This window comes from Hibiscus syriacus, unplaced genomic scaffold, assembly GCF_006381635.1.
Source record: "Hibiscus syriacus cultivar Baekdansim isolate YM2019G1 unplaced genomic scaffold, ASM638163v2 tig00111161_pilon, whole genome shotgun sequence".
Classification (NCBI taxonomy): domain Eukaryota; kingdom Viridiplantae; phylum Streptophyta; class Magnoliopsida; order Malvales; family Malvaceae; genus Hibiscus; species Hibiscus syriacus.
In genome coordinates this window covers 94,560-110,612 of record NW_024063006.1, presented here as the reverse complement: position 1 = coordinate 110,612, position 16,053 = coordinate 94,560, and the positions used below count along the sequence as shown (strand labels likewise).

The following is a 16,053-nucleotide window of genomic DNA, read 5'->3' as shown; positions in this document are numbered from 1 at the left end:
ATATATAAAATAAAGCTGAGCTATTCTGCTAAAGCAATTGGTTATAGAGGAAACTCGAAAGCCCTGGCTTTATGAATAGATTATATTCAAACCATGACCTTGATTGGATACTTGGCAATTCGGTGTATGCTCAACTATGATTGTCAAGTCAAAGACTTTGTGATGAGATGGATCCTTCAGCTAGCCCGATAGAGGTAAATTACAATAAAGCTGATTTCAGCTAGCCAGACAATGGCAAATTAAATCAATTTTATAAATAAAGAGTTGTGACAAAAATGGACTAAGGGAGTTAAGGAACACTTGTTATAGTCAATTTCACACGTGCACTCAGAAATTTCATTTTTAGATCGATATTTCTGCACTGCCTTGGTTAGAGGAGTCTACGAAGCTTGAACAAATGGAAGATTTCAGAGAACTGAAATGAAAGTGTTCTAAAAAGTCTAGTAATGGATTATGCTAGTTGTGTCATTTTGTCTGCATTCGATTAAAATACCAAGCCAAGAAAGAAGGGCATGTTGCAATATTCACGATGACCGAGAAGGAAATGATATTTCAGTGGTTGAAACCTTAGAAAATAGGAAGCTAACCCCTCAATTTTGACATTTGTCAAAGAGCTATAACCCTGAAAATATTAAAGAGCTATTGATTCTTTTGATATTCTGTGAACCCATGTTTATGATTTGATTCGATTATGAGCCTGAATTAAGGGACAATATTTTATAAAAATTCTTTTATTATTTGATCCCTAAAATAAGAAAAAGAGAAAAACATTTTCAAACAGGACAGTTCAAATATGGAAGGTCCTTGGAGTTGATGAAGCTCATTGTGCCTCTATTTGAGAAGAAGAATAAGCAATGCCGGAGCATGAAGCATTATGCAATCTTGAAGCAGATAGTCTGAGAGATCAGAAGGACGAGGAATGGAGCTTGTAACGTTTCCTTATGACGTTGTCAGTAACCCATCAAGAAGAATATGATCTCATCATTCAGAAGAGGCACATCTTACGGCTTGTATAAAAGCACAAGACATTTTGTTAGAAGAATTGATCACTTATTAAGTGTTTAGGGCAACATGAAGAGAAACCCCCAAGATATTCGGCTATATTGTTGTGTAGCGGCACAAGAATTTGAGCATTCAAAGTCAGGAGATCTTGGTACGAAGGGAGCCGTGAATACCCACACTAGGGCATGACTGAACCCCCATCATTTTGAGATGACATGATTCAGACGAAGAAGGAATGAGCCCTACAATTTGAGGTGTTGGGGCATTTTGAAGGCCCGTATCAGAATAAGATAATGTTGCGGCATTAGTGAAGGCATGTTTCAGCCAGAGGTATTAATGTGGGGCATCTTTGGAAGCCAAAGAAGACCTGTTGAACGATCATTGAATTAAACAAATAATTCCAATGAGATAGAAATGTATGAGTGTTGAAAATGGTGAAACACTGACAGTAGAGTTTACCATATATGATCATTTTATCCATCATTAGTTGCATTATTCCAGTGATTTCACATGCATTAATGTTGGCCAGCCAAAATATCTCATCTTAATCTCCATTGAGTTTTGGTATCCTTCTAATACCATGCAAAAAAACTCTGAGCGCATTGTAAAAAGCTTCTCCAATTGAAAGATATGGGCAGAAGCCACAGGAAAAGATGAATGTGTTAAATATCTTACGAGCCAGTAAATATGATGCTGAATCAATGTTGCGATCATGTGTTGTTTCCATTATCCAAGATGAAGGTTGTCTTACGCAACTCCAAGGTTAAAATGAGAAATGATGTGATGAAAAGGAAATTTGGAGGGGTCCTCTTGGTGTTATGTTTCAATAGTCAAATCAAAACAGATGCAGCTCTCCCTTTAATCTTGGCGGAGTTTGGCAGTCATGTACATAGTCTCCAAAAATGGGGCAACATAATAATGCTTCTGACTATAGCAAGAAGTTGAGAGAAAAAAACATTTTCTCCGAAATAAAGATAGATAACAAAGACGACAAGGAGATAAAATAAGATCAGAGGGCTCGTCAAAAATGCAAGTTGGAAACTATGAGTTGTTGCATGAGCGTCTAAAGCAAACCCTTGAAAGAATGATCAAGTAGAAGAATATCGAGTTTACCATTCTGGAGCCAAGTGAAGATTGATTCAACATTTATGCATTCATGAGAACATCATTTGCATAAAAGAAAATGCATTACACTAATACACTTAATTGCATTCGTGTTCGTGTTTCATGCATAAACACATGGTTTTGACAGACCTTCCAGTGAAAAAAGAATATGCATGATGTCAAAAGGCCAACAAATCGAAAGGAAGATTTTAAATCTCGAACGTAAGAAATCACGTTCAGAGAGGCATACCCTGAAGAATTGAGAGGTTCAACCTTCGAAACAAATCAAACTTAGGTCTTCATGAGAGAGTAGTGAAGCAAATCATCTAGAAGTATTCATAAGAAAGTGGTAAAACAGAAGATGTTCGAGTTCCATACTCCCTAGAGAAAGAGGGAGTGAACCCGTAAGAAGAAGATGTTCGAGTTTCATATTCCCTAGAGAAAGAGGGAGCGAACCCGTAAGAAGAAGATGTTCGAGTTCCATACTCCCTAGAGAAAGAGGGAGCGAACCCATAAGCAGAATATGTTCGAGTTCCATACTCCCTAGAGAAAGAGGGAGCGAACCAGTAAGAAGAAGATGTTCGGGTTCCATACTCCCTAAAGAAAGAGGGAGCGAACCCGTAAGAAGAAGATGTTTGAGATCCATACTCCCTAGAGAAAGAGGGAGCGAACCAGTAAGAAGAAGATGTTCGAGTTCCACACTCCCTAGAGAAAGAGGGAGCGAACCCGTAAGAAGAAGATGTTCGAGTTCCATACTCCTTAGAGAAAGAGGGAGCGAACCCGTAAGAAGAAGATGTTCGAGTTCCATACTCCCTAGAGAAAGAGGGAACGAACCCGTAAGAAGAAGATGTTCGAGTTCCATACTCCCTAGAGAAAGAGGGAGCGAACCTGTAAGAAGAAGACGTTTGAGTTCCATACTCTCTGAAGCAATAGGGAGCAGACACGTTTGTTGAAGATCGAGTTCTATACTCTCTGAAAGAATAGGAAGCGGACACATTTTATGAAGATCGAGTCCTATACTCTCTGAATGAATAGGGAGCGGACACGTTTGTTAAAGATTGAGTCCTATACTCTTTGAAAGAATAGGGAGCGGACATGTTTATTGAAGATTTTCCGAGTTCTATACTCTCTGAAGGAATAGAGAGCGAACCCGTTTTATTGAAGATTGTTCAAGTCTTATACTCTCTGAATGAATAGAGAGCAGACACGTTTGTTGAAGATTGTTCGAGTCTTATACTCTCTAAGGAATATAGAGCGAACTCGTTTTATGAAGATTGTTCGAGTCTTATACTCCTTGAATGAATAGGGAGCAGACACGTTTGCTGAAGATTGGTTGAGTCTTATACTCCCTGAAGGGATAGGGAGCAGACCCGTCATTCGAAGATTTTTCAAGTCTTGCTTATCCTGAAGTAACAGAGGAGCGGATTAATCTTTTGAAGTTCTAATGGTTGGACAAACTTGATCATCTATTGATCTTTGCTCTATTCTCGTTACACGACAATGAGCAAAGAGGGGCAGCTGTAGATGCTCATTTTTGTCTGGGGTCCAATATAAGATTCAAAGTGGATTGCATGACTAAAATAAGTATAACAGTTTGCAACACCCAATTGTCCCTCTTCAACCGTTTCGCCTATAACTGCAGCAAATAACCAATTCAGATTTTTTGGGAGCCACGTAAGAAGCAATGAGGCAAACGGTTATGGAAAAAGAGGGTAAAAACTGAAGGAAACAGTTTGTAAGTGGGGGACAATAAGAACATAAAAGAAATCAGTTTACAAGGAGATAGACATCTATCGTCGAGAGGAAACATTGGCAAGGATTGACAAAAAAAGAGAATAACAATTCACGGGGGTCATCAAGAACCATTTTTCGAGCAGGAGAATCATCAGAAGCCATTAACAAGCAAAAGAAAACACAAAAAAGGACAGGGGGCTTTTCGTTGTAACAGAGGGAGGGGTGTCGATCTTTCCTTCAAATTTACAGAGAAAAATCAATGTAAAAGAGGAAAATAAAGTGCAACTCTACTATTGTATAAGAAATCGAGAAAGCAGCGCAAAGGAAATCGAATTCTTGCAAAGGTTTTTTTTTCTCCATTTATCATTTGCAGTTTCATTTTTTTTTCCGTTCGTTTTAGTAATTTTCAAATATAAACGCAAAACCAGAAATAAGGAAAAGGATTTGGGGTTGATTTACCTGAGTAGTACGAACGCCGATAGAATCTCAACGGCTCCATCTTATAGCCGTACGGGGTCCAATCGTTGTTGAAAGTAAGGGCCTTGGGTGAAAGAAAAAGTGAGAGGGAAGAGGAACAGAGAATCCTGGTTCGTGAGGGTTAGCTTAGGTGTTTCTTTTGTAGGAGTTAGCGTAGGTTTAGAGTGAAAAGGCCATCGGAGATTGATGGCCAAGCTTCGGTCGATGGGTCTCGAAGTGAGAGAGAGGGTTCTTGTCTCACGGTGGTCGGCATAAAGAGTTGTATAACTCTCTGTTTGAGAAGATGAGAGAAGAGACATTGAGCGTGAGGGGAGAAAGGAGTCTGATGAGGCTGTAGGTTTAGTTTACATTATATTAGATTTAATTTTAGTTAAGTTATATATTAAAACTTTAGGGTTAATTATTGTTAGCCACCATGACCTTAGGGATGGATTAGGTTTAGACCCTCATAACTTAAGCATTTTCGTTTTAACCCTTGTTTTAATTAGTGATATATACGTATATATATATTTTTAATTTACGCTTCATTTCCTTTTAGTCCATTTAGTTTATTTGTTTGTACTTTGTATAGTTTATGTATTTGATATGTTGTTTTATGTTCTTTTATTTCAGTCATATGCATGCTTATGGTTTATTAGCAATTTAGGGTCCGAATTATTTGTCCTTCATGTTAAAATGGTCTGAATTTGTGTAGTATACTGAATTTTACATTTTTTCAAATTTAGTCACTACATTTATGTATATATATACTTTTTAAATTTTTAGTTTAGCATGTTATGTTTTTGTTTTTATATTTGAGTCATATTTGTACATTGTATGTTAATAGGCATAGTTTATAATTTGTAATTAAAATATACATATATAATTTTATATATATATATATATATATATATATGTCACGCTATATGATATTTTTAATGTTTTTTAATTAATTTTGGCATGACATACTTTTTGCATAATTTACATGATAGCCTCATTTGCATAACTCGACATATCACATAATTAGATTAAGGGTAATACCCTTTTAATTTAAAATTGTTTTAAGTGGGCAGTCATAACTGATTTGAGGTCCGCTTTTAATAATTTTAAAATAAAAGTGTATCCCGAAAGTGAAACCTAAAAATCGATTCTTCGCTTAAAATTTGGGAACGAAAGAAAAGGAAGTGTTCGTTTATTTAAATTTATCAAGAAAAGGTTGTTATAGCTTTTAAGATCTGGTCTCGATATTTGTAAATAATCGAACATTCTTTATCTTTCTAAAACGACTCGATAATTTTAATTTAATTTATTTGAGTGCTTTTGAATATTTTTTTTAATTTATATCTTTGTTTTAAGGGATCAAAAATTAAATTAAATTCGAATTTGTAAAGTTCATTGCAAAGACGTTAATTAATCAATTATGTACCGATTTAGGGTGTTGTGGGGGTGCTAATCCTTCTCCATACGTAACCGACTCTCGAATTCATTTTTTTTGTAACGCAGACCACAATTTGTTGTTTTAATTAATTTTTTATTTAAAATGATAACATTTTTGGGGTGCCCAATCACACCCTAATCAAAGATTGGTGGCGACTCTTCGAACTATATTTTTCGATCGTAAAGGAAATCCAAAATTTTTCGAAACGAGAGGTCTTGTAAATCACATTTTGTTTTTTAAATTAAAAAGAGATAATTAAGAATTAATGTGGTTTTTAAAATCGCACCCTTTTCTCACCTTTAAGAAAAAAATCGTTTCGACAGTTGGATTATCGACGTTTTAAACTAAAATACCCTTAATTTTTTTTCTTTTAAAAATATTTTTATTCTGTCATTGAATAATAAAAATTATACGAAGATTAAATTATAAATTTATCCTTAAACTATTTTAGATTTACAAAAAAATCTATAATTAAAATTTTATATAAAGTTTAGGGGTTAAAATAAAATTTTACCCTTTCATTAAACCTTTTTATATTTTCAATTTTGTAAAAAAAAAATTATATAAATTTTATGAATTTAATTTTTTTAAAAGAAAAAATATAAATATTTTTTAATTTGTTAAAAAAATAAATATATAAGAAGAACAATTTGGTCAAATATAAATTTTAATAATATTTTATTCCTTTAACAAAACACGGTAATCTTACATTCATACTAAACTAACCAAACATAAAATACAACATTCTCAGTAATTCTATTCTGTGATAATCTTTTATTCTCACTGGTAATCTTACATTCCGTGAACCAAACGCACCCTTACCGGTAACTTTCCAATAAAGCTTCATATTTTAGTTTCTTTTATATGATGTGTTGATCTGATTTGGAAAGTTTGATTCAGTTATCTGATTTTAGCTTCTATTCTGAATTCAAATCCTTCGTCCTTAATGCGTGATGATCTACTCTTCTTTTCATCAGTTTGGTATTTGTTTTAATTCCCCAAAGAATAAATCTATGCTTACTGACATAAAGCTCCGTTTTTATGCATCATTTACTTTCCCCATTCTTGTTCAAAAGCTGCTTAATTTGTTATATATATATATATATATATAGCGAAGAGGAAAGAGTGGATCATAACAGAGGTGAACACAGCATTTATGTGTTTTAACCGATTAAAAAGTGTAAACAATCTACTAAGAATTGAGATCTGTGCGGTCAAAAGTGTGTGTTAAACTGTACGGTGTTTACTGATATAGAGTTGACCATAAAATGTTAGAGATACTTAATGAAGTTTAGAATCGAAGTCACCATCATAACAATCATAGCACATGGAATTATGAAACTGCTTTACATTTTTCCCATTAGGCTATCTAAGCATTTCACTTATTTGGATCTTATACGTGTCCATTCTTTCTGTAATCCTTGACAGACCAAGGGTCGATATCGGGGACAAGACCGAATGGGCAAACTTCTACTATTTTCATGTTGATTTTGGATTTTGATCCAGTTCCAGATCTAAATCATCAATGGTTTTCGTTTTAAATTCAATGCCTTGATGAATATCTTGTAATTTAAAGTTTCGAGATCTTTTCTTGGGTTCTTTCTGCAGAAGCTTATGATGCACTCGATCCAACCGGCAATATCACTATCAAACGGGACATAATAAGCTGGACCCCAGATGACTATGTTGTAAGTGATACTGAGGCACTCTTTTTTGTTGCATTATAAAAGGCTAATGACTTAACTTCAAAATCGAAAATGAGCATTAACTTTCTACCAGAAGTCTAAAGATCAAAGCATTCTTTTTACTGTTTTCTCTGTTAGATCCAATTTAAAGTTCTTCAAAAGATGCCGCTTATAGGTACATACAACAACAACAACAACAAACAACAAAACTCTATTCCCATATGCAATGGGGTAAGAGGAGGTAGAGTAGTAGGCTGCCCCCAACGTCAGGTTGAAAGCAACTTCCGTGGAAGACCTCCGGCAGAAAAAGGAAGGGTGCAACACGAGGACTTCCCAGGAGGTCACTTATCCTAATACTACTCTCGGCCAAGCACACTTAACTGCGGAGTTTTGATGGGATCCGGTGCATTAGTGCTGGTATGATCGCACCCGCTTATAGGTACATACGTACGTATATATTGTATACAACTGCCTAAAGAATAATCAATCATTGCTTTTTGTGTTTTCCGTTTTCGGTTAGTGTTGGCGCTGCAGCAAGCTCATTTCAGAGTGACTAGAAACTTTACCCTGAAAGCTCCAGGTCCGGGATATACTTGTGGACCTGCAAAGATTGTGAAACCAACTAAATTCATAACGGCGGATAAAAGGAGAATAACACAACTATGAGTAAGTTACTTGCTAAGCTCAAGTTCTACTTTGTAGTAATCAAATCAGATACGTCCCTTTTTTTGGCTTATTTTTCAGATTTTTCATCAAGCAACACATTACTAATTCTCATTTCAATCATATCTATATAATTACTTGCATGCTTCACTTCTATTTCTGCTGCAAAACAACTTATACGATGTTATGTTGTGTGTATGAATTTATATAAAAACTTATTGGACATCATTACTGAAGCTTGAGAATAAAGTTATATTTATTAATAATTCAGCATGGAGGAATGAACTTGTATCTTAAGGTTATCTTAACTTGCGTATAATTGCAGTGACATGGAATGTTACATGCACATATTCGCAATTCCTGGCTCAAAAGACACCTACATGTTGCGTCTCGCTCTCTTCCTTCTATAATGACACCATTGTGAGCTGCCCAACATGTGCTTGTGGCTGTAATAACGCAACCGACCCGGGAGTTGTGTAAGGTAACTTTTCACATTTTTCTGTCTTTCCCCCCCTCTAATTGTCCTTTTACATTTTGCAGTTGTATTTATTTTCTTCGGTGATGGAACCTTGCAGTGAAAGGTCTTCACATTTAGCTTCAGCTGTTCCGGGTCTAGGCAAATCTACCACACCTCTGCTTCAGTGTACAAGCCATATGTGTCCAGTTCGAATTCACTGGCATGTTAAGCTCAACTACAAGGAATACTGGCGTGTGAAGATCACGATCACCAATTTCAATTATGCATCGAATTATTCGCAGTGGAATCTTGTTGTGCAACACCCCAACTTTGACAATCTTACTCAACTTTTCAGCTTCAATTACAAACCATTAACTCCTTATGCTGGCTTAAGTAAGTCTAAGTTCGCCAATAATAATTTCCTTTCAGTAGAATCATTTCATTTCCCAGAATCTGTGTGACTAGAATAAACTTTTCTTATGCAGATGATACTGCAATGTTATGGGGACTTAAAGTTCTACAATGATTTCCTCAATGAAGCCGGTCCTCTTGGGAATGTGCAATCGGAACTATTATTCCGAAAAGATGCATCAACCTTCAATTTCGAATAGGGATGGGCTTTTCCACGGAGGATTTATTTCAACGGTGATAACTGTGTCATGCCTCCTCCTGATGCGTACCCATGGTTGCCAAATACCGGTTTTAGGCCAGTTATCTGTCTACTTCATCCAGTCGTGACAATCTTGGCATCATGTGTTTTCTTATTGGCGTGTATGTGATGAATACCGTCTGCGAAACCACTAAGGCTATTCCTTCGACGTTTGACGTCCAATTCGCATCTGATTTCGTATTATCGTGCTGAAGCTTTTAATGACCGGGTCGATGGGGTTCGAGTAGTTTGGTGCAGCAACATAACACGCTAAAAAATGGATGAAGGTGCACAATCTCTGGTCCCCATTAGCATTTGGTGTATTATTTATGTGTCATGATTGTAATTTACGCCATTTCTTTTTTTGGAGTCAGCTGCTTTTGTTTGTAGAATATCAAACAAGTTCATAGCATTCTATTCAGGAATCTCGTTTTAGTCTATATATTGCTTGTTATGTTCCGATTGCGATAAATTCCATTAAAATTATATTTATTATTTAATATTAAACTATTAAAATTATTTTTACATTAATATATTTCTATAATTTTTTTTGATTAAAAGTCGGCTGTGTTTTATTAGACAAAGAAACAATACATAGTTTCTTAAATAAAAGAGAGGCAACAAAACAATAAAATAAAAAAGGGACCTGTAAAGGATAAAAACAAGTAACACAACCATCTTGCATGAGAGAATGAACGGTGAAGGACCATGATAGAAGAAAAAATGGGGATGCGCACAGCAGCAATGAAGAAGTGAATCCCCAAACAAGATGATCCAATAAGTCTACGGTGGATCAAGAAATCGCCTGTCATCGGCAGCTATAAGTCGAACGGCAATCGGAGCATCTTCTACCCCAAAAATAATCAGCTAAACGATTAAATCCTTCCGCCGCCATTGCATGCGCTGCCTTATTACAGCTCCTGGCACAGAACTGAAAGGAACAAAGAGTGAAGGTCCTCGCCAATGTCTGGATATCGCGGGTGATTGGTCCTATCTCTGAAAAGTCCAAATTCTTTGAATTCAATTTGTTAATTAGAGTTTTGGAATCACTTTCCACTACCACCGAATGGAGGCCGATTCACTCGCAAATTCCAACCCCCGGAGTAAAGCTGTAGCTTCAGCAGCAAAAGCCGTATGAACATGGTTACTGATTTTGTGGCAGGATCCGATGATATGACCTTCAGCATCTCTTATCACAACGCCTGAACCAGACCGATATTCTGATGATTTGAATCCTGCATCAGCATTAACCTTAAAGATCAGAGGTGGTGGAAGGGTCCAATGTTCTGTCTCAATAGAGGAAGGAATGCTTGTCGATCAGATAAGGTTTCTGAATTCGGCACAATAACTCTTGATGAGGACTGCTGCTTCCTCAGGTCTTTGTGAAACTTCTTCATGTACCAACCTATTTCGAGAAAACCATAACCATAGAGTAGTAATAATCATGCTATGTTTGTCTGAGGTTGTAAGTTTGAAAAGCCACAGTAGCCAATCATCAAAACACAATTGATTAGCAGCATTGGACCATACTAAACCCGAATTGTTCCAAACCGAGCAAGCAAAAGGGCAATCACGGCTTGCATGTAACGCATCTTCATTCTATGTTCGACACTAAAGACAGTTAGGATTCGAGACCACACGTTTAATAAGTAAATTGTGCATTGTTGGGGCATAATTTTTAGTAAGCCTCCAAGCTAGAATCTTTAATTTTTCTGGACAAGTGGAATTCCAAATATAATTATAAATGTTTTCAATCGGCAGTAGGGGTGTGGTAGTGTTAAGAAGCAGTTTATAACTATTATGTATCGAGTAAATGCAGGACTTTTCTCCCTTCCATACTAGAAGATCAGGTTGAGGGTACAAAGGCAGTTGAATTTGTAGGATAGAATTTGCTTCATCAATGGTGAATATCGAGCGAACCAATGACTCATTCCAGCCCCTTGAATTAGGCTCTAGAAGATCAGAAACAACGTTCAAGTGAGCCACTCTAGTAGAAGAAACACGACTAGCAGGAATAGAGGGGAGCCAATTATCGTTCCATATTGAAACAGAATGTCTCGAGCCTATCTGCCATCCGATACCCAATTCTAATAATTTCCGAGTGCTCCAAATACTTTGACATATTAGCGAAAGGGAGGAACCGAGAGTTACCTTTAAGAAAGTTGGGTAAACTATACTTTTAACCGCTCAACTTTGTCTATATTTTAATTTTAGCCACTCAATTTTAAAATTCAATTTGGTCACCAAACTTTCAAATCTTAGAATCCCTGAACAATTTTTTCCACTTTCTCTAACAAACTTGTCTAAATAAAACGAGAAACTTAAAGGGATCTTTTAAGCAATTTAGCAAATCTCGTTACACCGAAAAACACGATAGCATGGAACTAGTTGAGGTGTTTTCCTACTACTAAAAGTCACTTTTTTTTGTTCGAACGCGCCACCCACTATAAATCCGACTCTCATAGAAACACCATTTCTCTTCCTTCATCCTCTATAATCTCAAACAGTCAAACTCGCCCCTCCATTGCATTTCTCCAAGTCCAAGCTTTTCGAAAATGGCACAACCGTCCACTATCACACCAGTTCCGCCGTTGAAAGATGAGCTGGACATAGTGATTCCCACCATTCGGAACTTGGACTTTCTGGAGATGTGGAGACCCTTTTTCCAGCCTTACCATCTCATCATAGTTCAAGACGGTGATCCTTCCAAGACCATCAAAGTTCCCCAAGGATTTGATTACGAGCTTTACAATAGGAACGATATCAACAGGATTCTGGGCCCCCAAGTCCTCTTGCATCTCTTTCAAGGACTCTGCTTGTCGATGCTTCGGTTACATGGTCTCCAAGAAGAAGTACATTTATACCATTGACGATGACTGCTTTTTAAGCCCCAAACTCACATCTTTATCTCTCTTTTTCCTTCGATTTTGTGAGCTTTTGGAGATATGGCTTTCAGTCGGTTCTTGGAATTGGAGATTGGGTTTGTTTATTTTTTACTGTTTTGCATGTGGGATTTAAGTTTTGGATCTTGATGTTATCTTTTAGTGTTCTGGGTGTGGAAGTTTCGATCTCGATGTGTGACTTGATTTTCTTTATATAAAAAAGATGTCCTCTTAATGCAATTTGGTGGTATTTCCATATATTGTTTCCTTATTTGACTGTATTTTTTTAAATAACATGTATTTAAGCCGTTGCTCATTTGCTTGACAATGGTAATGTAAGTATTAGTAGCCGTTCCTAATAATTTCGTAGTCTTTTGTTGTTTTAGTCATGTTCGATTGTACATTCTGAAATGTATCGTTATCTGTTTGTTTGAAGTGATTAAATCCTTGGTTGATTACATAGGTAAATCAAAATACCTTGTTCTATCTGCTTTTGATATCAGTTTTGGTTGTCTGAAGCTGATCTTAGAACTTAGATTTTATCTGATTTATCGTAGCATTCCCTGTGTTTGTAAGCGATTGGGTCCTTCTTGTGCAAGTGTTTATTGATTATTTTTTCGGATGCATTTTCATAAGACCTGACGGTGAAATGTTCGTCATGTATGTAAATCTGATGTTTGAAGCTGCTTGGTTTACAGGTTATATGCGACCACCTCGGATTGGGAGTGAAGACAGGACTGCCTTACATTTGGCACAGCAAAGCCAGCAACCCCTTCGTGAATCTCAAGAAAGAATACAAAGGAATTTACTGGCAAGAAGAGTTGATCCCGTTCTGCCAGTCCGTTACCCTTCCTAAGGACTGCACCACGGTTCAGCAATGCTACATCGAAATCTCCAAGCAGGTAAAGGCAAAACTAAGCAAGGTCGACGACTACTTCAACACGCTTGCCGGTGGTATGGTGACATGGATCGAAGCGTGGGATGAGCTGAACGCATCTGATGCAAAATCCGCCGAGTCGTCCAACGGTGCTTCGAAGTAGACTTCTTCCATAGGTAGCTAACATTTTGTTAGGCTTGTGCAGGTTGGAGGAGGGATACATTATATTATTTATAATATTTATTACCGAGTCTACAAAGAATTGATGGCATATGGCTTATGTATGGCATTAGAAATTGATGTCTTTATATCTAAATTAATTTATTCAGATAGTGACTGAGGTTTTATTTTATTTTATTTTACTTTTGTGAAGGTCTACTTACTACATATGTCGAGATCCGAATTTGAATCACAGATTGTTAGGAATTGTGGAAAAAGAATCAAAATAAGATAAAATTTAACCTGATTCAGTCTTAGTTATCTTTCTATAATGTCGAAGAAGAAGAAGAATTCATTATAATTATAGAAATATAAATGTAAAAATTATGAAAGATATTTATGTATTCTAAAATCTGATATCTATAATCTTAAAATTCAAACCTTTGCTAATGGGTGTGATGGATATTAAGATCATCTCTAAACTCTATATTTGGAGCATTGTTCTGCTTGGTGTGTTTTGATGTGCATGCTCCTTGTGATCTAATAATGGAAAACTCCCACCCTGTTTCCTTGTATTCGAGCAATGCAGGACATGGACATGGACATGGACATGGAAAATCCAGCAAAGCATGATTTGGTTCCCACGAAAAGGAAAAACACAAGAGACAGAAGAGGCATCTTCTTGTTGGAAGCATCCTAGTGGTGGTGTAAGGCCCACTCTTTTAATTTGCACGTAACTCTCAAAAATAAAAAGTTAACGCCGTTGCCGGGGATCGATATACTTCTAAATATATATCATGAAATGAGTGTCGAACATACATGTATTAAATAAAAATAATTATTATTTAGGATTCTTCAATTTTTATAATATTTATAAATAAAAAGGTAAACGCATATACACACACATGCAAAGTCCAGAAAAACCAATGTCTTAAGGGTAAATTATTAAACTCGTCACTCGATTTTCTTATTTTTCTTATTTTGATCACTTAAATTTAAAAAAAAAAATTAATAATTAAAATTTTAATTTTAATTTAATAATTTGATCATTCTACTGTTAAAGTCACTGACGGTGTTATGATGTGGTGTTTGTTCAGTTAAAATATAAATAAATATTTCCTCCAAAATTTTCTCTCATTTTCACTTTAAAAAAACTTTTTCCTCTCAAATCACCATAACTATCATCAATGCTTCTTCAAATCACCATGGATTTTCCCATGATTTCGAGTTTTAAATTATCATGGCTCCAGACCCATCTCCCCCACCCCAAAATGAACTCACCTTCTTCTTTTCAAACATAACCCCTTCAATCTATGAACCACGTTTCTCATGAGAGGGTGATGTCGATGGGGATTTAAGGAAAGGGAGGAGGAGACGGTGAGGATTCAGGGGAGGGAGAGAGAGGCATCAATGAAGTTTTAGAGAGGGAGAGACGGATACAATGAGAGTGAGAAAATGGGGGAGGGGTGTCAGTGAGGTTTAAGGGAGAGAAAGAGAGACAATAGGAGTTTGAGAGAGGGGGAAGGGATGTCGATGGGAAATTAAGAGAGGAGAAGGGAAATATGATACAGTGAAGGTTTGAGGGATGGGAAGGAGAGATTGTAAGGGTTTTGGAGAGGGGGAGAGGATGACGATGAGGGTTTGAGAAAGGCGGAGGGAGAAGTTCATGGTGGTTTATGGTTAGAAGTTTTTAGATTAGGGTTTGAGAATATAATTTAGGGGATTTATTTTTATTATTATATATTAATAAAATAAGTAACATCCTGCTTTTAGTAAGAAAATGGAGTAAAAAAATTCAATGTGCAAAATTTAATTATTAAATTAATTTTTTAACTTGAATGGTTAAATTAGGAGTGAGAAGAAAGTTGAGTAGTAAATCAAGTAATTTATCTTATCTTAAGAATGCAAATAATATATTTTTTAAATAAAAAAAATTCTAACTTTAAACCAAATCAATAATTTATTTGAACCAAACAAAAGTTATTAAAATTTGCCAGAAAGGATGTTAAAATTGATTTTAGCTCTATTTTACTATTTCTTTATAAAGAGATATAATTGGATTTTTAACTATTTAATTACACGTTCCAGTCTCGGCAAACCCTACTTCCCTGAATTCAACTTCGAAGAACAACAAAATTTGCCCCATTTTTTAAATTTGCACGTAACGCTAAAAAAACAAAAAAACGCCGTTGCCGGGGATCGAACCCGGGTCACCCGCGTGACAGGCGGGAATACTCACCACTATACTACAACGACTTATTGTTAAATGTGGTTTGAATATTAATTAAAATTTTTTAAACATGTTAGCTACCACATCCACAATGGCCACCACATGTTCAGTTTCTAACATCCCGAAACAGTCAACCTCTAGGCCCTAACTACCTCTTTGAAAATTGGATTAACAGACAATTATAGGGAATCTTTATGTTTTAATATTTTTTAATTGTTAAAGAAATATAATTAATGGCGGCTAATTTGGTATTTAATATAGACTCGTGGTAATATAGAAAACGATCGTTCACCTACTACATTGAGAACCGGCCCGGTTTTATTTTATTTTATTTTTATAAGAACATGGTTCATACGATGGTTCCTATACTCTACTTATTTTGTATCGTTTTCTATAATAATTTAATTGTGACTATAAATTAACTTATTAAATGATGGAATCGTTATCTCTAATCTCTATTGCATATGAGTTATTTTTTCTATAAAACATCAATTAATATTATATTTAAAAATTTAATTTAACTTTTCAAAGAATAACAATGAGCATATTCTAATAAATGCTTATAGAGGATTCATTTGGTGGTGTTAGTAGTAAAAAATATTCTTTTTCTTAAATGATTGAGATTCAAACAGATGTGTATGTAAGATATGTATGTTTAATATATATAATTTAACTTATTAAATATGTATGCTTGATTAAATATTAAGGGTAAAATAT

General features: G+C 35.6%; 1 protein-coding gene, 2 non-coding genes and 1 pseudogene across 3 annotated transcripts; 2 read left to right on the top strand and 2 right to left on the bottom strand.

Moving 5' to 3' along the window:
- Nucleotides 1-7,731: 7,731 nt before the first annotated feature.
- Nucleotides 7,732-7,850, bottom strand: LOC120155076. Its single transcript, XR_005518941.1, has one exon. It is a non-coding gene; the product is annotated as a 5S ribosomal RNA (ribosomal RNA).
- A 117-nt stretch (nucleotides 7,851-7,967) lies between these two features.
- Nucleotides 7,968-9,377, top strand: LOC120155074 (annotated as a pseudogene).
- Nucleotides 9,378-12,023: 2,646 nt separating this feature from the next.
- Nucleotides 12,024-13,134, top strand: LOC120155065 (UDP-arabinopyranose mutase 3-like). The gene is made up of 3 exons (XM_039166643.1): nucleotides 12,024-12,168; nucleotides 12,534-12,670; nucleotides 12,754-13,134. The coding sequence occupies exons 1-3, from the start codon at nucleotides 12,024-12,026 to the stop codon at nucleotides 13,108-13,110; spliced, it is 639 nt and encodes a 212-aa protein (XP_039022574.1). The 3' UTR covers nucleotides 13,111-13,134.
- Nucleotides 13,135-15,290: 2,156 nt separating this feature from the next.
- On the bottom strand, nucleotides 15,291-15,362 carry TRNAD-GUC. Its single transcript has one exon. It is a non-coding gene; the product is annotated as a tRNA-Asp (tRNA).
- Between the last annotated feature and the right edge of the window lie 691 nt (nucleotides 15,363-16,053).

Excerpts from the sequence above, each read along its gene's own strand:
- LOC120155065 (XM_039166643.1), top strand. The coding sequence starts at position 12,024 with ATGGTCTCCAAGAAGAAGTACATTTATACCATTGACGATGACTGCTTT. Across the intron at positions 12,169-12,533 it reads TTCTTGGAATTGGAGATTGG|GTAAATCAAAATACCTTGTT; the intron begins GTTTGTTTATTT and ends TTGATTACATAG. Across the intron at positions 12,671-12,753 it reads TGGGTCCTTCTTGTGCAAGT|CTGCTTGGTTTACAGGTTAT; the intron begins GTTTATTGATTA and ends TGATGTTTGAAG.